Below are 27,151 nucleotides of genomic sequence, written 5' to 3'. Positions count from 1 at the left end.
GAAGGAAAAAGAGGTGAAATTAGCCATCTGACATTATCTATGCACCACCTTAAAATGTTTTAACCTTGGGTAGTTTGAAACAAAGTCAAACTAAATTGGTCGCTGCCCCATTAGTCAAGACTGTGTGCTGGTACTGCTGATAAGGAGATACCTGGCTGAGAGTAGATATAGGTGACATTGTTGCTTAGGAGGACCTGATTGGGCGACTCTGGGCAGACGAGGGAGGAGGAGTAGGGAGGCTTGTACTCAAACTCCTTATATCCACCATCACCAAACGACCATCTGCAGCATAACAGAGACAATGTAGAACCAGGAAAAGATGGCTTTAAAGTTCAGACCAAAGATTTGCGACAAGGTGAGTTGAAACTTGCAGCTCCTTGCAACACTGTGGCCTGCAAAGTTCTGTAAACCTGCCAATTTACACCAATAAGGCTGGACAAGACAGTGTGTCATCTCCATCAAGGTAAAGACCAACTTTAATGTTATCATACAAGCATACGCAGTACAACTGTGAAGTCAAAATCAACCTCTGCATGTAACCCTTCCTAGCATTAGGAGCAGAGGGCAGATACTATACAGTGCCAGGGACCAACTGAAAGGAGAAGTCACCAATACGAGCTTTTGACAGTGGACAGAAAGGCCATGTCCAAACCCAAATTAGTATCTTACATCAATCGTTCAATCTGTTTTTTGTTTTTTTTATAGATGAATAGAATTTGTCAAAGGAGCAATATGTAGCAATTGCATGTGCAAAAAATAGTAGTGAGCAGTGAGTTGGAGCCATAGATTGTATTGAAATCCTGTTTAATAAATTGTCTATGGTTGAAGAGTCGTTCCACCGCCCCCCTCCCAGACTTGGGCAAGCTCAGGCAGGCTGCAGGAGTGCAGGACGAGCCAACGTCGTAAATAACAAGCGACGACGAGTCTACTGTAAGTCGATCAGCTGTTTATAACTGTCAGTTGTCTGTCAATGTAAAGTTAAGCCTGTTATCCTGAAAACAAAAGCCCGCTGCTCTGAAAATGCACACTCTGGAGATTGAGTTAAGTGACTGGCTGTCTCACTGCCTGACAGACTCTGAATATTGCTCAATTCAACCGTTCTAAGCATCTACTCGGTGGACATTTGACATGAAGTTGAATTTTAATTAACGTGAAACAAGCAAACAAATGGCTGTAGCGTTGCTGCCAAAGTAGCGAGTATTTCAACTTAACATGTTTCCTTGATCTCCAGTGACACATCATAGTCATTTACGTATGATTTATTACAGTAAATATATCACAGATTTCTCATCTAGAAGATAAATGAGCACAGTGATTGTGAGTGACTTGTTGCAGAATTATTTCTTGTACTGATCAAAATTTGCATGCAAAGCCAGTGAATCAGAAATAAAATGTTATTTATATTGTTATATATATATTGTCTCACAGTAGTTATGATCTCAGTACAAATAACCACATTCAGTCATTCTGAATGTGGCCTAAAGCTTGTATCACAGACACGGCTATTCCTCAGACATACTGATGAGGTGATTCTCTCTTTCTTCTGTCCCAAACGCCGCTATTCCTCACAGTTTGTAACTGACTTGACCAGCTGACTTTGGTACAAGCTGATTGGCTGTTGAAACAGGTGACACGCCTTATGTTTTAAAATGCTGTCAGCCAGCTTGATTCGAGCTGAGACAGGCCAGTACACACTGCTATGCCTTTTCCTTGAAATGTTCCAAAACTGTTTTGTCTCATCATGAAACTTTGGTCTGAACTGGGCTTAAAAGAAATACATAGAGCTTAGATGAATAGAGGCACTGATAATTGTTTCCATTCACACAGACACACACACACACACACACACACAGACACACACACACACACACACACACACACACACACACACACACACACACACACACACACACTCACACTCTCACAGTCACTGGAAAGTGGGAATCTTCTCTGACGAGGCAATAGAGGGTTTGGACGAGGAGAAGTGGAAACTCAAAACTCAGGAAGCCTCTCTGGACCAAGAATGGTGAGAGTGGAGGGAAACTAAGTGAAAGAGTGCGCCACAGTTGGGAGAGTGGGAATGTGAAAGAGGGAGGGAGAGAAAAGAGTAGAAGAGAAAGAGTGGAAGAAAAAGGAGAAAAAAGTACAGGGGAAATAGCCGAGCAGAGGGGAAAATTCTTGTCAGCAATCCGCTCTAACCACATGGTTATAAATCCAAGGATCTGCATGGTATGATTGCTGCAGTGCTGTTATGGCGCACAAGAAGACAAAAACAGAAAAAAGAGCAAAGAGAAAGACAGAGAGGCCAATAGAGGAGAAGAAAAAAGAGCTGTCAAACACAAACAGATGCGCTGTGGTGTCACTCAGCCTTTAAACTCTCTAGGCCAATCTACACTCCAAGAAACAAGGGTTCTTCCTGAGTGGCTGAGGTTCTACTTTTCTTGTGAAGAAACCCTTTTTGTATAACACTGATGGTTCCACTGAAAGAAAGAATTCTTCAAGGATTGCTGAAATCCTTCAGGAAGTCTTCTATAAGGGTTTTTTGTACCCCCTGTGTGGTTTCTTGTCAGCACCCTTAGAAGATTTAGTGTCTGTAACCCACAGAGAGCATTACAGAGGCAGTCCATCTATCCATCTATCCATCCATCCATCCATCCATCCATCCATCCATCCATCCATCCATCCATCCATCCATCCACCCACTCATACCTGAAGGTAGCGGCCACAGACATGTCGACGAGCACAGAGGTGGTGAGAGTCTGGGTGGAGCCCTGAGGGACCACATCTGGTACGCCCTTCACTGTAAGGTTGGCCATGGGCTGCAGCCGGTCTACAGTCACGCTGAAATGCTCCGTGAGGGTGCTGACATGGTTCATGGCCGTCACCTGGAAGAGATACCACACGATGAGTCGGGCGGTTGCAGACCAGCTGTTGAGAAGCTGAAGTCTTGTGTCTTGTGTCCAGTATGTTAGCTTTAACTATGACTCAACACTATGAGGTGCAATCATATGTCCAAACACATTCTGTGACCTGTGAAGGTCTCAGAGATAAAACCAGGGGTTCCCAAACTTTTGGGTGGGCCCATGTTTGAAAAAAAGCAGCAAAAGTGCCGTTTTTGCCCCTAAGGTAGATAAAACATGATTAAGTGTTGTCTATAGAGCTCAATGGCAAAATGTGATATGCCGCATACAGTTGGTGGCCTTATCTTTTCATCCTTGCCCCTCAGACAGTCTGAGTCTGCCACTGACCTCAGAACAGATGCACATCAGACCACAGACCACCAATCTGGCAGGACTAATGGCTAAAAGACTATGATAAATAAATATTCTATACCTCCTTTTGCTGAGGACTCTTTACAGGACCCAGTATGAAAACCACTGTATTAAATCAGTGATCATTCAAGCCAGTGTGATAAAAATGTACTAGTTCCAGTTGCTTTTTCCTCTCACCTGTGGCACAATTTATCCATCTACATAGTTCTGGTGTGCAGAGTTTGGAGACATCAACCACAGAGATGTCTGCCTTCTCTGGAACACAAAGGAACTTAAATGCAGGACTAAAACCTTTGGCTTTTGATTTATCTATTATGTTGATTTTATTATATTATATTAATATTATTCAATTTTACTTTATTTTATTCAACATTATCTGTTATTTTATTATCACTACTGTTTTGTTTTTATCTTTTTTTAGAAGTTTTATTATTTTTATGTTGTTTTGTCTCTAAATTATATATTATATTAATACTGCTTTTAAATCTATTCCATTGTATATTATTGTCAACAGTTTTATTTGACAAATTAAGTATATATTTTTTATTTCACTCTCTTGCAGTTTTCACTTGTTCTGACTTATTGTCAGTTTGTCAGTCATCTCTTAAGCACTTTGAATTGCATTAACCTGTATGAAAGGTGCATACAAACAAAGTTTGATTGATTGAATGACTAAATGGTACTCAGCTTGTGGTGCTCAAAGTGGTAGAAAATACATCTGAAAAATTCAAAACCAGTGTCTATTTCCAGAAAGCATGACCCAGAAATCCACAGACTTGTTGTGAGCAATGTCATATAGGAACTTTTTTCTTTCTAGAAGAAAGACAGTGGTGCCAGTAGAGTCTACTGCAGAAAGAAAAGAGCACATCTAGTTTCATTATATTCCAGAGAGGGCAGACATTTCTACGGCAGATATCACCAAAACTCTGAGACTCTCAACCAAACAATGACGATGGATAAGGAGCACTACAGGTAAGAGGAAAAATATGTATTTTTGATTTTGGAGTTAACTGTTTATTTAATATGAATATATGATATTTTTCTTAATTGTCCATGATAATAAGTTGAATAGGACTCTGTTAACGATGAAAATGTCAAGTTGAGCTCTGGCAAACTATGAAGGCCATTTTCCACAGTTTTCTGACATTTACACACAAACAATTATTCAACATAATAGTCAGCAGATTACTTAATCAATTGTGAAAATAATTGTTAGTTGCAGACCTAGTCTCCAGGAACAAAAATGATCATGTTCAAGCTGATTTAATAATAATACAGAGACAGTTGTGCCAACTAATTCTAACATATGTATGAAGGAAACTGCATTACAAAGTCAAAGGATATTCAGGCTGGCTTGTGAAATAAATTTCATTTCACACTATTTTTCACAGGTAGATTGTCTGAAGCTGTTTGTGAAACACTTTACTAACAATAAACCCTGCAGTTAAACCACCCAAATCTTCATTTAAAAAACTGGATATCCCAAACAAACCTGTCACATATGCATTTAATTAAGACAACTAATACACTGACATGAATGTAACACGTAACAGAGACTCACTGTGAGCTTGTAGACGGCAGCGTGCTGGTAGATGACATTGAGGACAGTGTTATAATACGTGAAGTACGGCTTGTCATCCACTGTCCATTTAAATGTGGGATTGGTGCCTTCATGCACTGATGCTGTGTAGCTCTAAAACACACACAAAGATATACAGTTAAACATGTCAAGACATGATGAAAAAGTGCATCAAGGTTATTATAGTTAAAGGCATAATATGCAACATTTCCATAAAAAACAATGTATAGACTCATATACACATACAATCTTTCAATTATCACCAATGACCCACTGTAAATGTGTGGTTGTGTATGTGCAGAGACCCCGTGCTCTGCCTATATTTCTCATTATTTTGCTGTGCTTGGGATGCTTTACTAACCCAAAACTCTGATGTCACAACAATCACCCATCTTTCTACTGATTCTACCTTGAACTAAAATTAAAAACTGGAACTTGGTGTGAAAAAAAAAAAACATTTTAGTTTATAAAAACTAGACTACAAAAAACTGAAATGATATTGTGCACTTATAAAACTAAAATAGAAAAAATGTACAGAAAATGTATTTAATTTTAGTCATAGTCAATTTGATTAAAGTTGTTAACACAACAAGCATCAGGAGGCATTAGTGCTTATGTTTACCGAGGCTGGGAGTCACTTGTGTTCAGAAAGTTTTGTGTTTGTAGCGTAAAGCCTGTTTTCAACTTCTTATATCTTTCCCCTGACAAATATCCCCCTATTATAAAAAACTAATACTGAAACGAACAAAACTAAACTAAAACTAAACATTTTTGAACTATAAAAAATAAACTGAAACAAGCAACTCCACTCTGGAAACTTACTGAAACTAAATTGAACTGAAAACCAAAATTAAAATAAAATAATGAAAAATGCTAAACTATAATATGTGTATCAAAATCAAATCTGAATTCTGAATAGAACAACACATAAGCACAGACGCACACTCACCACGACTGACTCCATCAGCACCCTGTGCGCAGGGTGCGGCTGTACAATCAGCCCTCTGAGCGGCTCCTCCAGCTGGACGACCACAGTCAGGCTGGCCTCCGTCACATTATTGTGCGCCTCCAGCTCCACATGCACCGGATTCTTCTTCTCCTCAACCCCCAGGCTCAGATGCAGCACTGCGTACAGGCTGGGCTCTGCGGCCTCCACCCTGGACCCTGAGCCCGGGCCGGGCTGGCAGAGCGCCGGATTGGAAGAAAACTCTGTGGGACAGCTGGGCTGGAAGGTTACACTGCAGTTAATGCCACGGCAAGAGGCCTTCGTCTCGTAGCGGGACTGGACACGGAGCAGCAGTCGGGTGTCATTGGGCTGCAGGTAGATGGTGCCGTTCCGGGGAGACGGGTGGAGGATCGTCAGGCCCAGAGGAGGCACCACCCGTAACGGGCATGATGCTGAGGCTGGGTATGATGGTTCAGCAGACGTCACCTAGAATTCATCAGGTTACATTTTGTTACACATTACACAAACAAATATGCAATTTATACACTACAGTAAACACTTAAGTAGCAATAAATAGTATATTTCTATTTATTAGTCTCTCTATAGAGTACGGATGAAATGATAACTAGTTTTATAATAAACCATGACAAAATTCCAGACAATTTTTATTACTGTTTCAAATTTTAATTAGCACCAAAACTGCATTTAATTACCGTCCCAAAGTTGGAAAGAGTCTCCCAGATGTGGGTGCAGCAGCAACTTGCACCCCATTTACAACTGGTATTAAGCTGTGATCAACATCCGGATAAATAGTCAAGATTGATGTATGGATTGTATTCGCATCTACATAAGATCTGAACACAGTGCACCTTCAGAATACTGCCAGATGTGGTCTGGCAGATCTGGTCACATTCTGACCACATAGCTTTTACACCTTTACACCATTAACATGCGTTTCTCCTCAACTGGATACAGATCACTTTATAATACCAGGTGAAAATGGTTTTGTGTCGGTGAAAAAGTGATTTGGATATTGCACTTGGCCATTTTGATTACATTTCAATTTTAGTGTACAGTGCTGGTCGCTACATGTTGTTTTAGAAAAATGTCACCTGACTATGATTATACCAAAATAATACTGTTGATTTCAGAATTTCCACAGTGTTTCATCTCTATTATCTTTTGTCGCTGTCAGATGCATGCTGGGACATGACATACAGCCTTGATGTCTTACCAGCAGGCTGTAGAGTCCAGGTTGGGGTAGACCAGCGGACAGCTGCGCTCCCTGCAGCTGAGTCTCACTGTGTCCCACATACAGCACTCTGACAGGGCAAACAACATCCTCCAGCCAGCCTCCCTCACCGTCCTCCACCAGCGCCTTCACGTCAAGCTCCGGGTCAGGCAGAGGGTCGCTGTCGTGATCGGCTGAGCTGTCTGTTGACTGTCTGGTGTTGTTGATCCAGAACCAGTCCGACTGGTTGAGGGCTAAGACAGGCTGCCGCCATAGTGACTGTGGGGAGGACTGGCAGCGGAGAAGGGAGGCGGGGCCGGCGTCGTGCTGCAGGGCGATGACATCACCACGGGAAACCAGGAGGTCCTCCACTTGTTCTTGTACCTGGAAGAAACAGAACAGAAGTTGCAAAAGATAGAAGTAAAATTGTTCGTTAAAAATTTTGTTGTGTTTATTGAATCAAATCTTTATCTGCTGCCATCTCTTCAAAATCCAGTGTGTACTATTTATGTAGATATATTGGTAGAAATTAAACATAATATTCATAAGTATACTTAAATTACACAGACAGCAGTACAGGACGCTGCAGTGTTGCACCACCATGTTTCTACTAAGGTTGCAACACTGTAATTTAAGAATAATAAGTGAAGACCAGTCCTACGCTATAAGTTGATCAGCTGTTCACAACTGTCAATTGTCTGTCAATGTAAAGTTAAGACGGTTATCCTGAAAACAAAATCCCACTGCTCTGAAAACACAAACTCTAGAGTTAGAGCTCAATGACTGCCTGCCAGACATATTGCTCAACTTAACTGTTCGAGATATTTACTCCTTCTAAAAGATTATTAGTGATTTCTTATGACTCATAAACAGACACTTACTCATTCGGCAAACATTCAGCATAAATCATTAATTTTAACTCTCATTAGCATGAAATGGACAAACAAAAACATTATAATGTTATTCCGAGCCAGAACATAAATTTCATAGGAGGCTGTACCACTGCTGTCAGAGAAGCAAGTATTTCAACTTGGAATGTTTTCTTGATTTCTGATGATAAATTTTATAATTTATTACAGTACATATATTACAGATTTCTCCTTTAAAACAATGCAATATCTGTTATTTATGGTATCAAAAGTACAGAAGCTATAAAAAAAGGTCAGTTCAGTTCAGTCATTATTGTCCTGCCTGAAATTTGGCTTGCAGCAAAACCAGACAGCGTTCAATGACTTGTACTGCACCAGTGCTGCATCCAGGTGGTTGATAAAAGTTAATAATAATAAAAAAAAAAAAGTTAATTGATGCTCCTTGGACTTTTTTCCAAGAGGTATCAAGTGTCATTTTTATACTCTAGTATTTTATCAAAGTTTAAAACTTTGGTATTGTGACAACTCAAATTTTTACAGAAGCCCAGAAGAGACAAATCAAACACTGGCTTGGAAGGGAAGGGTGAGACGTGTTTGCAATCTACAAGCTCACCACTAGATGCCACTGAGTCCTACACACTGGTCCTTTGACTGCTTATCCAGCTGGCTCCCTACAAATATTTGCAAACGTAAATCCTCTCACCAGCACACGTGCAGCTGGTCCCGCTGGTAGAGTGAAGACCACCTCGTTCTGTAGAGTGTACCGAGGCCTCAGAGCCCCGGGGGTTAGGCGGTGAGCCTGGGTGCAGTTAGGACAGGAAGACGGCTGGCAGGGACTAGAGAGGGGCAGGCATCGGCGCTGGAAGGAACACCACTGCTCGAGTTGTGGGCAAGAAGGTGGATCATTGTTCCTGGTGTCATTGGGGACACAAACAGCCACCGAAGAGCACAATGGACCTCCACAACCTAAAAAACAATATATATATATAGTTTTAATCATTTATTTACCTGGAGAGCACAGGTCAGAAAACGAAATAAGTAAAATATACGCAGTTAGTGGGAAAAGAAGTATTGAGATCTTCAGTAAAGAAGCACCCTATAATACTCAATACTTCAATTTACTAAAGTACAAGTATTCAATTTCCACCAGAATTTTCTTTTTGATTGATAAAGTCACAGTGCATAAGAAGTAGATAAACTGAACATTTTTATTATAAAATAATAAAGAGTAGAAGAATTTAATGCTTATTTTTCATTGTTAGTTTGGGTTATTTGATGTGGGCTTGCATCAGGTAATTATCCATAGTCAGACGACGAGCACCAGGACTGAAGCTAAGCAATGTACTGCTGTGGACGGGGTCAGCAACAAAAAGTCTTCTAGCCAATTAAAAGAGGTCTACCAAAAAAAACAATATAATTTTAAGTACATTATATTTCAAAATATTTTCACCTCTTTACTTTGCTGTCTGGCAGCATTCAGTGACAGGAAACTGCTGTTATATAAGCAAAATATCACTCTCTCCAACCAAACCAACCAACCAAACTCCATGGGAGAAATCAGTAATTTTTCCTTGCAGAACACAGGAGTTTCTGGTCTATCAATGGTTCGATCTGTTGGTTTGTGTTATTGTGTGATTTCCGTGAATCTGAACTGTGTTTTCAACAAACTGAAGCCACGCAATAATAGAAACAAACAAACAGATCGAAGCAGCAGTGGACCAGCAACTCCCATGCTCTGTGAGGTAAAATACTAATTTAGCCTATAGAGTTTGGTTGGTTTGGTGAGAACAATATTTTGCTTATATAACTGAAGCAACCTGTCAGAAATAGCTGTCAGGTGGCAAAATAAAGCAGTGAAAATATTCTAAAAATAGCATTCACTTAAAATGACATTGTTTTTTTTTAGGGGGACCTTTTTAAAGTGGAAAAAAGCTACCATTGCTTAGCTTCTGTGCTAGAACTCCTCTGCACTTCTCCTAACTGGGGCTGTGCCAACCACCATCTACTGTAGCTAATAAACTGACTATTCATAAGTACCTCATAAAACCCCCACATCAAATCATCCAAACTACCCCTTTAATATCTGACAGGCATAATGGAGCCAAACTGCAGATAAAAGAAATGAATTACTTGACCTAACAATAACCCAAAGAGACGAAATCGAGAATCTCTCAAAAAGTCCAAAAGTACTTGTGGAATCTGAATGTAAATGTGTGTGTGCATTTGTAGTGGGAACATAATTAGTGTGCTAGGCTGATATGCATGTCTGAATAGGGTTGAGCAAACCTGCTTTTTGTGTAATTAATAACCCAGATGCATTATCTCAATATCTCATTCTCCACCATCTCATCCCCTGCTGCTGCGTTCACAAATTCCAAATCAAAGTTTCACAGAAAAGCATGCTCTCGTGTCTTTAAAAAGCTGCTCGCCCCTCTGAGGATTTCTGTTTCTCACATCTTTCATGTGCATCCGCTCTCTGCTAGTCTGTCTATTGCACAGCTTTGTCTCAGTGGACAGGCACACACAAAAAAAACACTGAAAGCATTTCAATTTCTTGTGCCCTGTGCCGTGCAGCGTTGTAGTTAACGTGTCATATGTCTGGTTGAGGACATGAAGCGCTCAAGAGGGAGGTGACCTTGATCGCTCTTGTTTCCTTCCTGTCCTGTTTTGCCCTCCTTTCTCTCCATTCAAACTTTTCTTTCATGTTCACCTACCTAACAGCTTTAGACAAGCCTGGTCAGTGTGTGTGTGTTTGTGTGGATGTTTTTGTCTGACTGGAGGTGGACGCAGGTGGCTTATAGAATTTTTTGACACCTGCTGATGCTCACGAGAAATGTGTTAGCGTGTGTTAGCGTGTGCGTTTGACTCACTGGGCAGCAGCAGGTGCAGGCCGGGATAATGACAATGAGGTCTGTAGATCTGGAATCGGATGTGGACGTGTGAGCCGAGCTCCTGAGTGACAAACTCCAAGGAGGACAAACGACCTGCCTGAACAAAGCTCAGAGCAGGGAACAACAGCACCTGAGAGGGAAAGTGAGAAAAACAGACAGACAGTAAGTTTGACAAACAAAGGTTTGAGGAGAACGGAACGATGATTGAACAAGCTGTGATTTTCTTCCTCACCTCTACACTGCCACTGGGAGGTTGTGGAGTAGAGAGAGACGCGGAGGGGGGTTGGTGGAAATGATTCTGGTAGGGAAACACAGCCAGGCCCACCGTGTAGATCCCTGCATCTGGAACACGCACTGTGGAAGCAGAAACAGAATGAACTCAAGGTGACAGCAGAGGAGGGAGGATTTAAAACGAGGACAGCAGAGAGGTAGTGGAGGCAGTTTATAAGAAATGATGGGGAAAGTGCAGTCCTTACTGTTACAAATGACTTTGAGAAAAAGAGGTGAAGGAGAGGCAATGCAAGTAAAGTTTATATAGTTTATAAGTGTTTTTTTTTTTAACAAATTTCAATAAATTGCATCCAAGTGTTCCTGAGGATGGGGCCAGGTGTATAGTCACAGTGACCTTTGACCTTTAAACAGCAGATTCTAATCAGTTTATCCAAGTGGACATTTGTGCCAAGTTTGAAGAAATACCATCACAGCATTACTGAGGCATTGCTTTCACAAGAATGGGATGGATGGACGGATGGACAGTAAATTCGAACACATCATGTCTTCGGCCACAGCTGTTGCCAGCGTGGAGGCATGTAGACTTTGTTTCTGGAAATTTTATGTAACATTTTTACTTAAATCCGACTTTTTATGTTGTGGAAACAACAGGCCAACCTGACTTGAAAGGCATCATTTACACCATGTTTTTAGACTAAATTTTCACTGTAGATCCTTAGACTGAAACCACGATCACATGCCTGTGCACACCGTCTAAACTATGTGTGTGTGGTGTGATGGTGTGCGTGCCCAAGTTAACGGCATGTCGGGGCTTTAAGAAACTTGGATTAGGTCAGATGAGCAGGATAAAGACATTTTACTTTTGTTTTTTTGGGGGGGTTATTTTTTTTCTGTTTACAAATGGACACCGTTCAGCTGTTTGGGAGATTCTGCAACACTGTTTTCCTGTGAAACTCCAGCAGTGTCTTGTTGACTTAAAAACACCAAACCCAACCTTCAGCTGGCATGAGAGTGACGAGATAATGACTGAATTTTCTTTTTTTGGTGAACTATCCCTTTAATTACCATTTTAGTGAAAAAAAAATCATTTTAAGACTTATTTTAACAAGAAGCTATATATCAAATTTATTGTACAGCTGCAGTAAACAACAGTGTTTTGAGCCCTGATTTAAACAAGCTGACAGTTTCAGCAGTTCTCAGGTACTGAGGAAGTTTGTTCAACAGGTGGGGAGCACAGAAACTAACACCTGCTTCACCTTGGTTGATTTTTATCCTGCGTAACACTGAGCAAAGGCACAAACACACTGACAGCTATAACTGATGCATGTCAGTTGATGCTGGCACACTGCAGACATCAGGTTTGAAATGCCAGCAGCACAGAACCAGCAATATTTTGGGAATATGTATATATGTATCTGTTTTTCGCATATAAACTAATAATTTTCATAATGTCATTAATAATTTATTTCTTTAATAAAATACCGTCCTCTTGGGAATAAAATCCTTGCCTTTTGTAAGGTCGGTCTTAAATTATTAAATGGTGCATGATATTCACGATTGTATTAGGCAGCCAGGATAATGTAGTTGTTCACAACAATATACAACAGTTTGAGGAGGTTTTACACTCCAGCAGGCAGCAAACTTCAACACCGACTTACAGCAAGAAGATGGAGAGGGGGAGACACTCATGACCTTCGATCTTCTCAAGCAAAAATACAAGTTACCTGACTACTGTCACTAGTAATACGCACAGCTAAAAGTGGCCATAAAAAAGAAAATCGATATCCAGAACTTTGACAACTTTACTCCTCCCTTATTAATAGAACTATGGTCTTTCCAACCTAAAAAAACTATTACCACAGATATATTTAATCTTCTCTCACCACGATGATACCATTTCAATCCATCAGAGCTGAACATATATCAATCAGGCAATAACTGGTAAGCTATATGTAAGAATACATTTTCCATGTCACTCAACTCCAAAACTCAACTAATTCAATACAAGGTTACAACCCATAAAATGCAACTTATGGGCTAACAACATCTGCACACACGACCCCTCTGCAACAGACAGCCACTTTCATGCATTCTGGTTCTGCACTCCGGTTCAGTGGTTTTGGTCATAGGTCATAGGAGAGCTGTCCAAGGTCCTCCACCTCAGCATCCCTCTCTCCCCATCCATTGCTCTTTTAGGGGACCTCTCCTCATTCACAATCTCGCAGGATCTCCAAAACATCACCCTGATAACATTAAGAGTAGCCAAAAAAATCCCCCCCCAATAGTACTCAACTAGAAAGAAAAAAACAAATATATCAATAAACCAATGGCTCAGTCTGCTAACAGATCATGCAAATTTAGAAAAGCTCACGGCACCTCTACATGACAATCCAAAACTATTCCAAAACACCTGTTCTCCATTTCTGCAGTTCATCTAGAGCTGATTCCTCTTTACACCACTTCAAAAGGCTTTGGTCAGCACTTTTGGTTGAGTTTGATCATTGTTCCAGATGACTTGACAGGTCTGGGGGCTTTGTACAAGTACAAGTAAATGTGAGATGTATTTAGGCCTGAGACCATTTAGTGCTTTATAGATAGGTGAAAGGATTTTAAAATCTATCCTTTGACAGTCTGATGGACACAGAGCAAACAAAACTACTAAGGAAACTAAAGAGACTAAAGGTGTATCTGCTCGCTGCACAACCACAGAGACAGAATCAAAGAGAGAGCAGACCAAAGAAACACAATTAGACAGACAGACGGATTCACACACACAGAACTGCCACACATAAACACCTAATTTCACACTGTGATGCTAAATTTCAGTCCAGTTTTGAAGGCAGTTTTTAGTCTGTGCTTGTTTTTCAGACGTCTGTTCACCGTTGTACATTTCTGTAGAGGAATTCAGCCTCATTAAGACCCTTCCAGGTTTGAAGAGTGATGTGATCAATCCAGTCCACCTTCTGCCTGAGCTCTGTCTGCACCAACTGAAGTGTTATATTATGTGTTACATTATGAGACCAGCGCATACCCCTGAAGTTTGCTACAGAATAGGGATGGCTCAATACCTGTCCAATACAGATACTGCAATCTTAATAATCTGCCAATACTGATACCAATCCAATAACCGTCTTTTTCCCTGACTTAAAGCGATGGATTGCATTATTTGATGTAAGAATGTATGAAGTACTTATCGATCGTATTACCTACAGCTGCTGCAGGTTGGGATGCAGCCAGTTAGGAGCAGCAGAGAAGAGCACCAGTACAGAAACAAAACAAAGTATTGCTGTGGACAGGGTCAGCAAAAAAGGTATTTTAGCCATGTCAAAAAAGTCCACCTGAAAAAAATCAGCTTAAAAATCAGTTTACATGAGCGCTATATTTAGAATATTTTCCCCACTTAAGCATTGTTGTTATTCAAGCCAAAATCCAAGGACAAAATCAGGAACTTTCCTTGAATTTATTTGCTTTTGTACTTTCTTTAAGCTACAGTTACTGAGTTTGCCTATTGAGTTTGGTTGGCTTGAAGAGAGAGATATTTGGCTTTTATACAGCAGTTTTGTACCTCATACAACCCCACTTCAAATCCAGACTATGCTTTTAAACAAATTAGCCATTAATAATATGGACACACTTTGTTTAAAAACATCAAACTGTGACACAAATATTCTTATCCAGAAAAAATACACAGCCCAAAGCGTGACTCAGTTATACAATACGGTTGCCTCTTTTCATTTTAACTTTTTCACACAAAACTTTTAGCATTTTTTATTTAAAACTCAAACTTATACTTAAATTTAAAACTCCGTTTGGATTATATCGGATTATACACCTAAATTGATCAGCTGTTTATGTCATTTCAATATAAAGCTAAGTCCACTGTCCTGAAAACTGCTCCAAAAATACACACTCTGGAGTTGGAGTTCAGTCACTGCCTGCCAGACTCCATTAACCTACTGTTCAATTTAACTGTTATAAACACCTACGACTTATTAATTACTTCTCTCAAGCGGACACTTTCTCATTTGGCACACATTCATATCCAAAATGGTACAGCTGACCTACACAGCTCCTGAAAGTCCCAGCAACAAGTGTCGGGGATTCACATCTGAAGATACCACTCAAAAGTCGTGGCAAATAATGAATTCAAGAGATGTGGTGGAGTTGAACTAACTTCAGTAACTTCATGACATACTGTGAACTTTGGTATGTCGCAACATGCTAATGAAGAAACTGTGTACCAATTTTCATCTCATTAAAGACAACAGAAAAGTAGAAACATCATATTTTGCTAGTACTGTAGCGCCCCCTGTGGGTAGAACTGTATAAAATGCAACACACTCATGCGCTGTGGCTGTACGTGCAACATGTACAAATTTGGTGGCAATCCCATGTTGTATTGAGGAGTTACGGCCTGTGACTCTCCCTGTGGAGTCCCAGGCCAAGCCTCCTGTGTCCTTTCCTAGGATCACCCCTGTGACTGAGACAGAGTGAGAGGAGGGGAGGGGGGCTGGACATCACACTTTATTATTAATTATCATGTAGAATTGTTTCCAGTCTTCGCTGTCCAATGAGTCTGAAAACGTGACCATGCTGTGACAGAAACAAATGCTATGTTACAATGATGCAATTTTATGAGATGCTTCATCATAATATTCTGATGCAACCAAAATGCTGAAAATGTCTCTGGATGCTTCTTCTACATGCATGTATAAAGTGTATAATTGTCCAATTATAAATACTGGTTCAGAGAGCCAATCTAGTGCTTGTGATTAGTTATGAAGGAGGCTGTTTACTTTCCCTTTCTATGCTTGTTTGTGCTACAACTTTAATTTACATAAACTTGATAGTGAGGAGGGCTGAAATTCTCTTTTTGAACAAAGAATAGAGTGCTTTGGGGAAATTGCATTTGCATCAAATCTGCACCTCCGTTCTAATTTTCTTCCTGTGATTACAGGTTTCTCGGCACTGGGAGATGCTGCATGTCTAAGTGTGTCTATGTGAACGTGTGCAGCATACCTTGGGGGCTGTACTGGCAGACATACGCCCGCTTGGCATTACACGGGTGTGAGCTGGTCTGGCCGCGCTGGTTGAGGGACACGCACACGTTTCCGCGGGGGATCTGGGATCGAGGAGGCGGGCCCTCCTCTCCCTCCAGCGCCTCTGAGCCATTCAGCCAGCGCAGCTTGCCTGGAGAGTCGACATCGCTCAAGCCCAGCCACACACCTCGCTCCCTGGGGTAGGAATAGACACGCAAGACAAGAGATTAACACAGCGCCTGCTTGATATTTAGCTCTGAGGCTGCTGACAGCTGGAAAATTGGCTCCATCACTTGAAAGACACACAAACAATCATTAACAAAGCTAAGATGAGGATGTTTCAAAGAACATAGATGCAGCTGGAGGGCAGATGATGAAAAGACAGAGAAATTTCTTTTTTTTTTTTTTTTACACGTCCTTGTGAATGTGATAGCTGTGAGATGGGGCAGCACACCACACACACCTTACAAAACATCCAGACTTGAGTCAGTGTGGGCCTCAACAAGGTGACATTGAAGTCTGTGAATTATATGTCCACATGTCTTCAGCAGTCAATGGTTGCTCGGCAGAGAGAGGGTGAATGGGCTTTGATTGAATCCCTACACGATGTTACAAAGGGTACTTAGTATGACACTGTGATTACAACAGATAAATTGGATTTTCACTCCATGAGTCGACTAATGGGCTGCATATTCTTCCCCTCTTCAATTTTTCTTTGTCATACGCTGTGAACTGAAAAAAAAAGGTCTTCCATCTTAAAAAAAGGAAGTAAGCGTACAACTTAGGGCTGAAACTAAGGATTATCTTCATTTTCATTTATTCTCTTGACCATTTTCTTGACTAATCAATTAATGGTTTGGTCCATAAAGTGTCATAAAATGGTGAGAAATATCTTGTTTTTCCTCTAATCTGTAGTGCTATTTAGAGTGTTTTGATTAATTAATTGATTGTTATTTTAAAAAAACATGAAAATGAGCTCATACCAAACAATATGATCAATAAAATCTTTTTTCCACAGCAACATAATGCATTCTGAGCATTATGAAACATATAAAGGTGAATATATTATACATATACAATATACTTGCATATACTGCCAGATCTTTATTTGATAGGAGATCGATTAAAGAATTAAATAAAGAAATAAATACATTTCCATTGTCCATCAGTATGTTTTAAGATGATAAGTCATACTAGCTATTTTAAAAACAGGTTTTGGATCCTCCTGAGTGGACATCCAGCTCTCATATGTTATAATGCCGATGACTGACTGCACCTCACACTTGGAATAACGCAATGAATTCAGTTCCACAATTGTCACTACCATTGCCAAGTAATGGATATTATGAACAATAATAAGAAGCTTAGTATTGATGATTGCAAGATACACAGAAAAAGTCACAGTATGCCCACGTCTATATTTTAACAAAACAATTAATCTTCTTCAGCAGCAGTTGGCATCAAACGTAATGGTGCAGGACTACTTGTGAAAAAAAGATCTGAAAGAACAAGGTTTTATAAAAAATACAAGCAGAGAGGGAACAAGAAAAAAGGGTCTTTGAGGGAAAAAACAGGGACTGATTTTAAAAAAAAGACTCCTTATATAAGTGAGTGGGTGGAGGAACACATGAGCGGAGGAGGAGAGAGGGGATGAGCTTCATCTGCTGCAGGTTTTTTCTTCAGCCTACGAGGGCAGGGCCTCTACCCTCACATTAACACACACACACAGACACACACACACACACACACACACACACACACACACACCATGAACTGTGGACTCCTCCTCCCAGGGTGTTAAAGTTACAATGCAGCTGTGCTTTTACAGATGTGTTTTTTGCGACCCTCTCCGACCTAAACACCAAACACTGGAGGCCTTTGGACCAGTGCAAGGCCAGGAGCTTTTTCATCGTAGCAAAGCCAAATCCAGAGTTTACTTTATGTCCATATAGGGTGCATCACAGAGATGGAGAGTACATACAGGAAAGATGCATTTCAATTGTTGTTCTACTTTGCACCATGGCTAAACCTGACATGATCTGTTCACATCTGAATACACACTACACTATGTGGGGGAAAAACAGCAATGTCAATATCTTCACACAGTCAAAGAATGAATGGAAAACAACAGAAACAAATGGGAGAAAATGGATAAATAAAGCGGTGAGCTTCGGTTTAATAGTGAATAATAACATGGACAGTAGTGCCCTTGAAAACAGCCTCATGTCTGAACAACACGTGCACCCACATACAAACACATAGGGACACATTCTGTCAAAGAAAGCCTCAAAGTTCACACAAACATGAAAGGAGGGAGACAGGACAAACACGCTCTTCATACCCCCATCCAAACCATGCTCTCTGTGATTGTCATTGTTTTTGAGTTCAACATCTGTTTTGAGTATTTGATGTCTGTCACAATGTTTTTTTGGCTGTCGCTGCTGCAGGCACACAAGGCATCATAGTGAGAACTATTAAGTTTTTCAGGCAAAGAGGGATGACACATTGTGATGCAGAGCTGGCAGGACATCAGTTCTGTACCCGACAGCTTCCATCATATTAATGATTAATCATTTAAAGATTAAAAGGATAGTTCACCCAAAACTGAAAATTCAGTCATTATCTACTCACCCTCATGTTTAGTCTTTTAGTCCACAAAACTCTGCTGGAGTTTCAGAGGAAAACAGCATTGCAGAATCACTCAAACAACGTAAGTGAATGGTGACCAGTTTTCAAATGTAAATAGAACAACTAGAAAAAAAAAGCCCTGACATGCTGTTCACTTGTGTGCGTGCACACAGTTCAAACGATGTGCATACACGTACGAATGTGGTTCCAAGTTAAGGATCTACAGTGAAGATTTAGGCTAAAAACATGGTGTAAATGACATCTTTCAAGTCAACTTGGCATTTTGAGGCTTCAAGAGACTTGGATTTGGTGGATTGTTTTTTCCGTTTGAAAACTAGCCACCATTTGTTCAGTTGTTCGGGAGATTCTGCAACACTGTTTTCCTTTATTCTGTTTTCTATTGCTGCTAGTGTCTGAGAGTTATCGTATGCCTACAATGACAAATTAAGTGTCTTATGAATGATTAATCCATTGAGGTTTGCAACTCCAGCCTCTACTGATGTAGTATGAATACAGACATCTTTGTAGGTATATATATTTATGTAATAATAATAATAATGATACATTAGTACTTGAAGGAAATGTTTGCTGTAAATCTGATTCTGTCTCAGTTTGAGGAAAACTGATGGAAAATACACAGAGAGAACTACTGCAAAAAAATCACACAGAAACACTGAGGCCCCATTTATGCACCCCATACAGGCAGAAACACTCACTGTGTGACTTTGTGTGCCAGCAGGTTACACAGTGCGTCACTCCTGACTATTGCCAGATCCCCGCCGCGGTCTGAACACTGTTGTCGAGCGTCTGTCCAGTTCAACTCCCCCGGAACGATCTGGAAACAGCGTGAGGACTCGGTGTGGAATACGCCATCCTTTGGACAGTGAGGGGAGGCTGGAAGAGGACAGAAACATTCACATTATTTCCCAGATCATTTGAAGTCACACTTGCAACATCATGGAAAGATACAATCATTAATTTATTGTGAACTTAAAAAAGACTTGACTTCAAGATTAAGAGAAAACCTTGAGCTTTCAAAAGTCACAGTGCACTTATGGTTATTGGCATTACAAAAGGGACTATTATAGATTATATAATATACATATACACTGTACAATGTATTCTATAACACTCTAGAGGATGTGTCAAACTCAAGGCTCAACATCACACTTTTTGTGGCTCCCATGACCTTACAAACAATATAGTTTGTGCAATGGCATCCTACACTGCATTATGAAAGTACTGTGTCCATAAACTACATGTTTCATGTCTTAATTTTTTTTTTTGTTCAGCTCTCTATCAGTCCTATGTCCTCCTCTATAAAAATAGTCTCTAGGTAAAGACACGTTTCTCAATGGAAATTATTCACTGGAATCACATATGAATAGTGAGAACTTCCCATTTGCCACCACACTTAATACCTTTTATTAAATTCCTTCGAAGTCTTCACTACAGACATTATATGAACGTGGACAGACATGGATGTAAACTGTAACTTGATTGGTTGGTGGAGACAAACAACTGTTTTATATGACTATATGACAGCTGACTTCTCACTTTTTCTCAGGACACCTTATGCGGGGGTCGTGTTAACGCTGGCAGAACTTTGCAAATCTCTGCTGGTTACATCCGGCAGATGTGGTGACATTGACATTGTGGTGACTGAGTTACATCTTCTAGTTAAATATTAAGCTATTACTAAAACCAGTACTAACCAAATGCAGAGGCAATTGTGTCATATGATAACAAATAGATATATTTTTGTATTCTTCCATTTACTGAGTTTGACACCCTTGCTCTAAACAGAGACAGTAACTGAAAGGGCCATTAAAAATCAAGGTTTTCACAAAGTCAGTACTGTTCAAACAGGATTTACAGACTGTACTGTCACTTCATGTACCAACATTAAGAGAGCTCTGGAGATTGTAACAAACAGGATAAAACTACAGGAAAATGGGCTCAAAGATGGAATCCACATTAATGATTCACAGAGTTATTAAAGTATTATGAACACTGAATATTTATTGTGGAACTGGCATTAATATGACCTTTCCTTCCTGGACGTTTGTCTCTCTGCACCTCCAATTCCACTATAAGTTTAATACAATACACAATATATAATGTCGATATTGATGTGTGAGAAAACCTCTCGTTAGTTCCACAAAAGGCCTGTTTTACAGTTTACAGTGGTCAGGCTATGAGCCTCTGAAAGGCTGAGACAAGCATGGACCTGAAAAGATGTAAATGAACGCAAAGAGGATTTTTTTTAAAAATGAAAGACTATTGAAGATGGCGTGTGATATACAAGAACACAAATGCATACACTATCCAGTTGAGACAGCAAGAGAGAACCCCCAGTGACATTTTGTGTCTTTCATGTTCCCACTTTGCCCTCCAGTGAAACACATCAGTTTCACTAACTGTCGCCTTGTCCTGTCTCTACATTTCTTCTAAAGATACGTCTGCCACTTTGTAGAAACCAGGCCCACAATATCTCAAAGAAACAACCTGGTGCACAGATCAAATAATCAGAAAATGTTAAATTATAAAAATGAACAGACAGAAGAAATCTTAATGCACTGTCATGGGAGATAAGACCGGGTATGAAGGAGGGGCTGTCTGGAGACGAATGGAGAGGGAAGATAGGTTAAGCGTGTGCGCGTCCTTATACTGCATACATGAGAGAGATTGCGTTCCCGCCTGTGTATGTGTGAGAAAAGGAGATAGAGACACAGTTAATGTGTAGCTGCTTTAATATCCTGAGACTTCACTGATGGGTCACTTTGACTAACTTCAAGAAACTCAAGTAAGGACTCAGAAACAAATTTAAAATTAAAGCAGCTATAATATTTTTAATATTTAAAGCTACTACAAGGAACTTTAACAATGTGTTCACTTTAGAAGCCCCTGTGGACAAAAGCAGTAGTGTTTCCACCATAATAACCACAAAATATATCCTCTTTTTAACTGGCTCACTATAACTTTGTCTGAGAAAATGTAAACACAGGCTCGTTTCATCTGATTTCAAGGACAGTGGTTCCCAAACTAGCAAGCTCTGCTTCAGAAGCTGAAAAAAGTTCATCCCCCATCTGACAATTGTATCAATCATTAACACTAACTGTGGAAGCAACTGATAAAAAATGACTCAAGCTGAATTTTTGGGAAAAGAAAAAAAGCCAAAAGCTTTGAGTACTATACTCACTGCTTTTCAGAAGTGCCTTTAATAATGCAGTGTTTATGATTTATTACTGCTAAAGTGCCAATTAAGAAGCCTTATTTGAGAAAAAAAAAACAAAAAACAATTAATTCACAATTTGCAATTAACCCCAGTGATGGATGTGCCTCTGAGTGTTGTTTACGAGCATTTATCCTATTTGTTTTCCAGACAAAACCCACAAAGACCCAGAGAGCTCCTGTTCAGATTTGCAGCAGCAGGAGAGTCAAAACTAATCAGCTGTTGATTGCCACCAGGAGTTTGAGTAAAACATCACTTCTGTGCTGGTACATTTATTGACCGTCAATCAGCTAAGTGTTATTAGCTGCTCAGAGTTAGCTGTTTGTTGATTAGGGTTGACCCGAATGGTTTAAAGATTGTACCATTGCCACAGTAATTGATATTGAAATCAGTATTCAAAGGTTTTTTTTAAAGACCGGCAGGAGGCATTACGTCAGGGGCACCGAAGGAGAGGCAAAAAACTGATAAAGAACGAGCCACGGAGCTCATCTCTGGCGTTTCATTCATCTCAAAACCTGCGCACAGAAAAAACAGGCGCGTGAATGTGAAACAAGCGCACAGAACAGTATCTACAAGCGGGAAAGTTTCCTGCTGAGGGAGCAACCCTGCTTCATGTGTGCACATGCGTTCCCATGAGCATGGGGCCATGACGAGCGCAAGCTCAGTTATTGCTCATCAAGTTGACTTTTGAGATTTCAGAGGCGGGCGGAATAGTCAGTGGATGATGACTCCCCTCCTGTCCTCGTCTCTCATTAGACTCATAATTACAACTACAATTACCGCCTCACACATGTTGCAGTCAATATCCATGTCTATCCAGACTCATATAATGTATGTAGTAAAAACTTTGAAGGAATTTAATAAAAAGTATTAAAGGGGCCCTGCCTGTCACATGGCAGCATGATAATAGCATAATCTGTAAGTAAATAATGGGTGCAGTTTGTGGAAAGTATGATAACTTGTGTTATGCTGCCACAAAGTTTGGAATATTCACAGATAAATTCTCACTGAAGATTTGAAGATGCAAAAATGGTATTCAACACAGCCCTCGTTTTGATGTGTCTTACCTTTGGCAACTTGGACACCATCCTTTGTGATCTTCCAGTCTACATTCAGGCCAACAGCACCCCAGCTGACAAGCGTGAAGTCAAGGCTCTTATTGGCCACAGCAAGAGGTGGACAGCGCAGCTCTAGTTTGGGAGGAAGTGCCACTGTCACTTCTCCGCGTGCAGACACCTGGATTAAAATCACATGTAATTTAGGGACAAAAGATTTATTCCATTTTTCTTTCATTATAACGCACAAAAGGATTTCTTTTTTTTATTGTCTCATACCTTCTTGTGTCCAGCCCAGGCCATCAAACTGATCGCATAACGCCCCGGAAGTCCGTATTTGTGAGTTGCTGCAGTGACCCCTGTTCCTGAAGTGTTGACCCGGGATGAAAGGTCCCCAAAGTCCCAGGACAGCGTCACCGGAGTGACAGAGGAGGCGGCGGAGAAATTGATGCGGTTGTGAACGCTTTGCAGTGGGAGAGGCTTCAGAGAGACTGAGAAGTCCACCACAAACAAATCTTGAGCCTCTACCCACCCACATTCCTATACAAAGAGAGAACCATGTGAGAGGTTTGCAAGTATTTCAAAAGTAAAATAAAACTTCCCTCACTGTTAATTGTTAAGATGTTTGTGGTTTTACTATTAGTTTTATGGTTTTAAATAAAAACTTGGTATTAATGAAACTTATGAACTGCTCTTATTTAAAATAAACAAATCTTGATTTTCAACTGTAGTTTTGAATAACTTGTCTTGAGCTGCTCTGCACAGCAGTCATGCAGGAAACAGATCCTGAGTATGTAGGGAAGTCATTTAAGCCTCAGGGGGAAGTTGTTGGTGGGTTATAGGAAGGTTTAGAGGAAATCCTGAGTGTTGTGTTTACCAGAGAAGAAGCAAAGCAAGAGAAGACAGGAAGCTACACTAAAGGAGGTCTTTGAAGATCTTATAGTAGAGAAACTGTTTCATTTTACAGTACACTGGCAAGACAAAACAAATTGTGCTTTGTATCAAATTAGACAAACAAGAAATAATATGTTCTTTATTAGACAGCATTCGACCCTTTATTAGACTTAATTAGAGAATAATAAGGGACAAATTACAGTAGAGCTGTACTGTAAAGTACAATCACATCTCTGCTTAGAGTCATTTCTCTGCCTACAGTATTACAGTAAGTCTGTCAAGTCACACAGAAAAATATAGTAGCAGAGGTGTGCTTTCACTTTAGTTTATAGTGAAGCTCTTTTGTAATGTGTCCCTAATTACCCTCTAATAAAGAGGGGTTGGAATCTCTTGGTACCTCATCTCGCAAACGCAGTTATATAGACACTAAATCAGCTGTAGACTGTCCAGGTGCTGCACCGCCCTCACAGCTGAGTTCCACCTTCATCTGCCAACATCGTTTCAAAATCGATTTTTGGGATTTGTGAACCCATTCAGACTCTTCCACACCCCCGTCATAATGCATCTAAGAATCAAGGATTTCCTCCACCCCTGCTAATATAGTCTAGTCAGGGTCTAACAGTGTCAAACAATATGCTTTAATTTACAATATGGTTTTGTTGCAATGTGTCCTTTATTATCCTTTAATAAAGTCTAACAAGTGTCTAATAAATTGTCTAATACTGTCCTATTAATAACATATTATTTCTAGTTTTTGTACTGCTTGTTACGTTTGATTAGTGCACTGTGTTCCACATACCTTCATAACATCAGAGTTTGTACAGGCAGCAGAGCACTGAGATTCGCTGATGAAGTTTGGCTCTGAGTTCGTGCTGCAGAGACACTCATTGCTCTTCCCCAAGCCACCATAGCGGTGCGATGCTGCAAAGCACACACTATTACACTGTTCACGTGTGAAGTTTCCGGGCGTAGAGGACGAGAAAATAACAAGCTCGCTCCGTCCCCCTCCGCCGCTGCTGCTGTCCTCGAGACAGCCTGCATAGTTCCGACCTGTAGAGGAATGAAAGGTTTTGGATCTCTGTCAACACAGTGCAAATATAAGCTGTCTCAAATCTTATTTATAATTTTAATCCGCATCAGACCCTCTCTGACCAAACTAGCAGTGGGGATAGGAAAAGGTCAGCTGATGAGCAGCTTATTCCTCTGATGTCAGAATTCATCATCACAAAGATTGTATAATACAGTAAAATTAATTTTTCATGGATTTAGGTAGATAAGCCTCTAATCATCAAGTGCACTTGCTTGGTGTCTTTCTGCCCCCAAGATGAGCTTGTCAGAGAGACTTACTTTAGGTCAAGGAAGTCTACTTCAATTATGGTGCACATGAATATCAAAAGTCAGGATAGAGAAAAGGAGACGAATGAAATTTTAAAAAGTATTTTGAGATGTCTCATTTTTGTAACACGTCTCTGCGTTAGCATGAATTTGCTTCATACCACAGGTGAGCAAGCTGACGTTGAGCAGGGGTTGGTGGCGGAGCTCAGGAGGATGGTCGCAGAGCATGGCACCCACGTGTCGAACTCGCACCCCTTTCTCCTGGAGCCACCTGACGAGCCGGAACAGCTTACAGTCGCACTCGAAGGGGTTACTGCTCACGTCACTGGAGGAGAGGAGCACAGGGAAGACATGCCACTGTTAATAAAACAACCACTGTGTGGCATGTGCTAATGATAGCTGAAATCTATTAAAAAGTATTAATACTTATATTTTTTGTTGACCACATCTTTTAAATAATACAATATCTGTTAATTATAGCATCGAATTGCCAGAGCTATTTTAAAAAATGATCTTAGTGCTCATTTAAGACCTCAGTTCAGTCCTGTCTTTACTGTCCTCCCTGAAATTTGACAGCGATTAGTATTGTGACTGGTATAATTCTGGTATCTGGTACCATGTTGGTAACTGGTGGCTGAAATTATGTTTGAACAAGCTACAATAAAGATGGCAGAACATTCTGAGTGATTGGCTAATCTTAGCTACACAAAAATGTCCTCACACAAGCAATTAACCTTTGTTAATAATTTGTTATCTGCTACAGAGTGCTAAAATTACACAAAGTAGTATAAGATAACACTCACCAACATTTATGTCACATTTTTTGTCGCTCTGTTCACAACAGTGTTGACACAACTGCAGCAAATAAGCTAGTTTTAATGTTTAACAACACACACACAAAAAAAATAAAAAATAAAGGGATATCTAAACAAAAAAAGTTTCACATTTCAGCTTTTGCATTAAATAATACTAATAATAATTTTGGTAAAATAAAATATCTCATTTGATGGGGTTAGATGTAAAAATAATTTCAGCTAATAGTTAGCATAACAGCTAGCTCCTGCTAAAAAGTGGAAAATAGTTACATCTTTCCTGCTTAGAGTTTTAAAAGAGTATTAAAAGGCTGTATTTTACCTTAATACACATACTTAAGCTGTGTTGTTGCCCAGTACCTTTACTCAGGAGCATTATAAGCTAATTAAATCAAAATGCTGACAAAACAGGACACAAAGCATAGTTAAAGTAGCTAGTTGGAAATATCACCTGGCAGAGCTAAGCTAGCTTGTCCTCCTTGCTTATAAACGGTCCACATGGCAGACATCTTGACTTTTCACAGCAGAAAAAAGCACAGGTGTTACTAATTAACATTAATGATTAAAGTTATCAGTTGCTGTGCTTTTCATGTTGTGACATATCAAATTATACCTGGTTGAATACTCGCTCCTGACTGGCTGTAGGGTGTCCATTATTTTCTGGTTAATTTCCGCTCACCATTCTAAATCAATGCACTGGAATGAGTAACCATAGCAACAGGGGTGCAGTCAAAGCCTGCATTTACAATACATGAATTGCAACATGTCAACAAGCCAACATCTAATTACAACACACAGTGACTTCAAGATTTCTTTTTGTGTTTTTGGAGTTTATAACTTGATGGCTGGGATAAAGAAGTAAATCGCTCCTCTGAACTTCCTGATATTTAATGTCACGAGTAATCATCTGACATCTTGTTCGCTATTCAACTCTCTACTTCAGGCAGTGGCCAACAGTGCACATGGCCAGTCATTTGTTTATAAAAATCTGTCATTGATTTGGGCACGATGAAACGGCTGGATAGCTGGCTAGTCTTAAAGCTACTGAAAGATTATCTGTACTTATTTTATTCATAAGTCCTCTATAAGTTGAGCAGACTAGAGATATCTCCCATTCCCAAGCCCTATTTACGG

General features: G+C 40.1%; 1 protein-coding gene across 1 annotated transcript in view; it reads right to left on the bottom strand.

Annotated features, from left to right (window-relative positions):
- The window catches only part of pkd1a (polycystic kidney disease 1a), a 111,157-nt gene that overhangs the window by 48,831 nt on the left and 35,175 nt on the right, over nt 1–27,151 (bottom strand). Inside the window, exons 5-18 of the mRNA XM_084716039.1 lie at nt 25,367–25,530; nt 24,670–24,920; nt 23,256–23,516; nt 22,989–23,157; nt 19,403–19,580; nt 16,039–16,253; nt 11,021–11,142; nt 10,768–10,918; nt 8,601–8,863; nt 7,032–7,412; nt 5,801–6,283; nt 4,834–4,965; nt 2,710–2,885; nt 152–282 (exon numbers count right to left, since the gene is read on the bottom strand). Coding sequence (XP_084572165.1) covers nt 152–282; nt 2,710–2,885; nt 4,834–4,965; nt 5,801–6,283; nt 7,032–7,412; nt 8,601–8,863; nt 10,768–10,918; nt 11,021–11,142; nt 16,039–16,253; nt 19,403–19,580; nt 22,989–23,157; nt 23,256–23,516; nt 24,670–24,920; nt 25,367–25,530 — 3,077 coding nt within the window. The remainder of the gene's footprint in view (nt 1–151; nt 283–2,709; nt 2,886–4,833; nt 4,966–5,800; nt 6,284–7,031; nt 7,413–8,600; nt 8,864–10,767; nt 10,919–11,020; nt 11,143–16,038; nt 16,254–19,402; nt 19,581–22,988; nt 23,158–23,255; nt 23,517–24,669; nt 24,921–25,366; nt 25,531–27,151) is intronic.

This window comes from Lutjanus erythropterus, chromosome 3, assembly GCF_056507025.1.
Source record: "Lutjanus erythropterus isolate fLutEry1 chromosome 3, fLutEry1.hap2, whole genome shotgun sequence".
NCBI lineage: Eukaryota > Metazoa > Chordata > Actinopteri > Lutjaniformes > Lutjanidae > Lutjanus > Lutjanus erythropterus.
The sequence above is the reverse complement of the archived record's forward strand: the minus strand, read 5'-3'. Positions and strand labels throughout refer to the sequence as shown.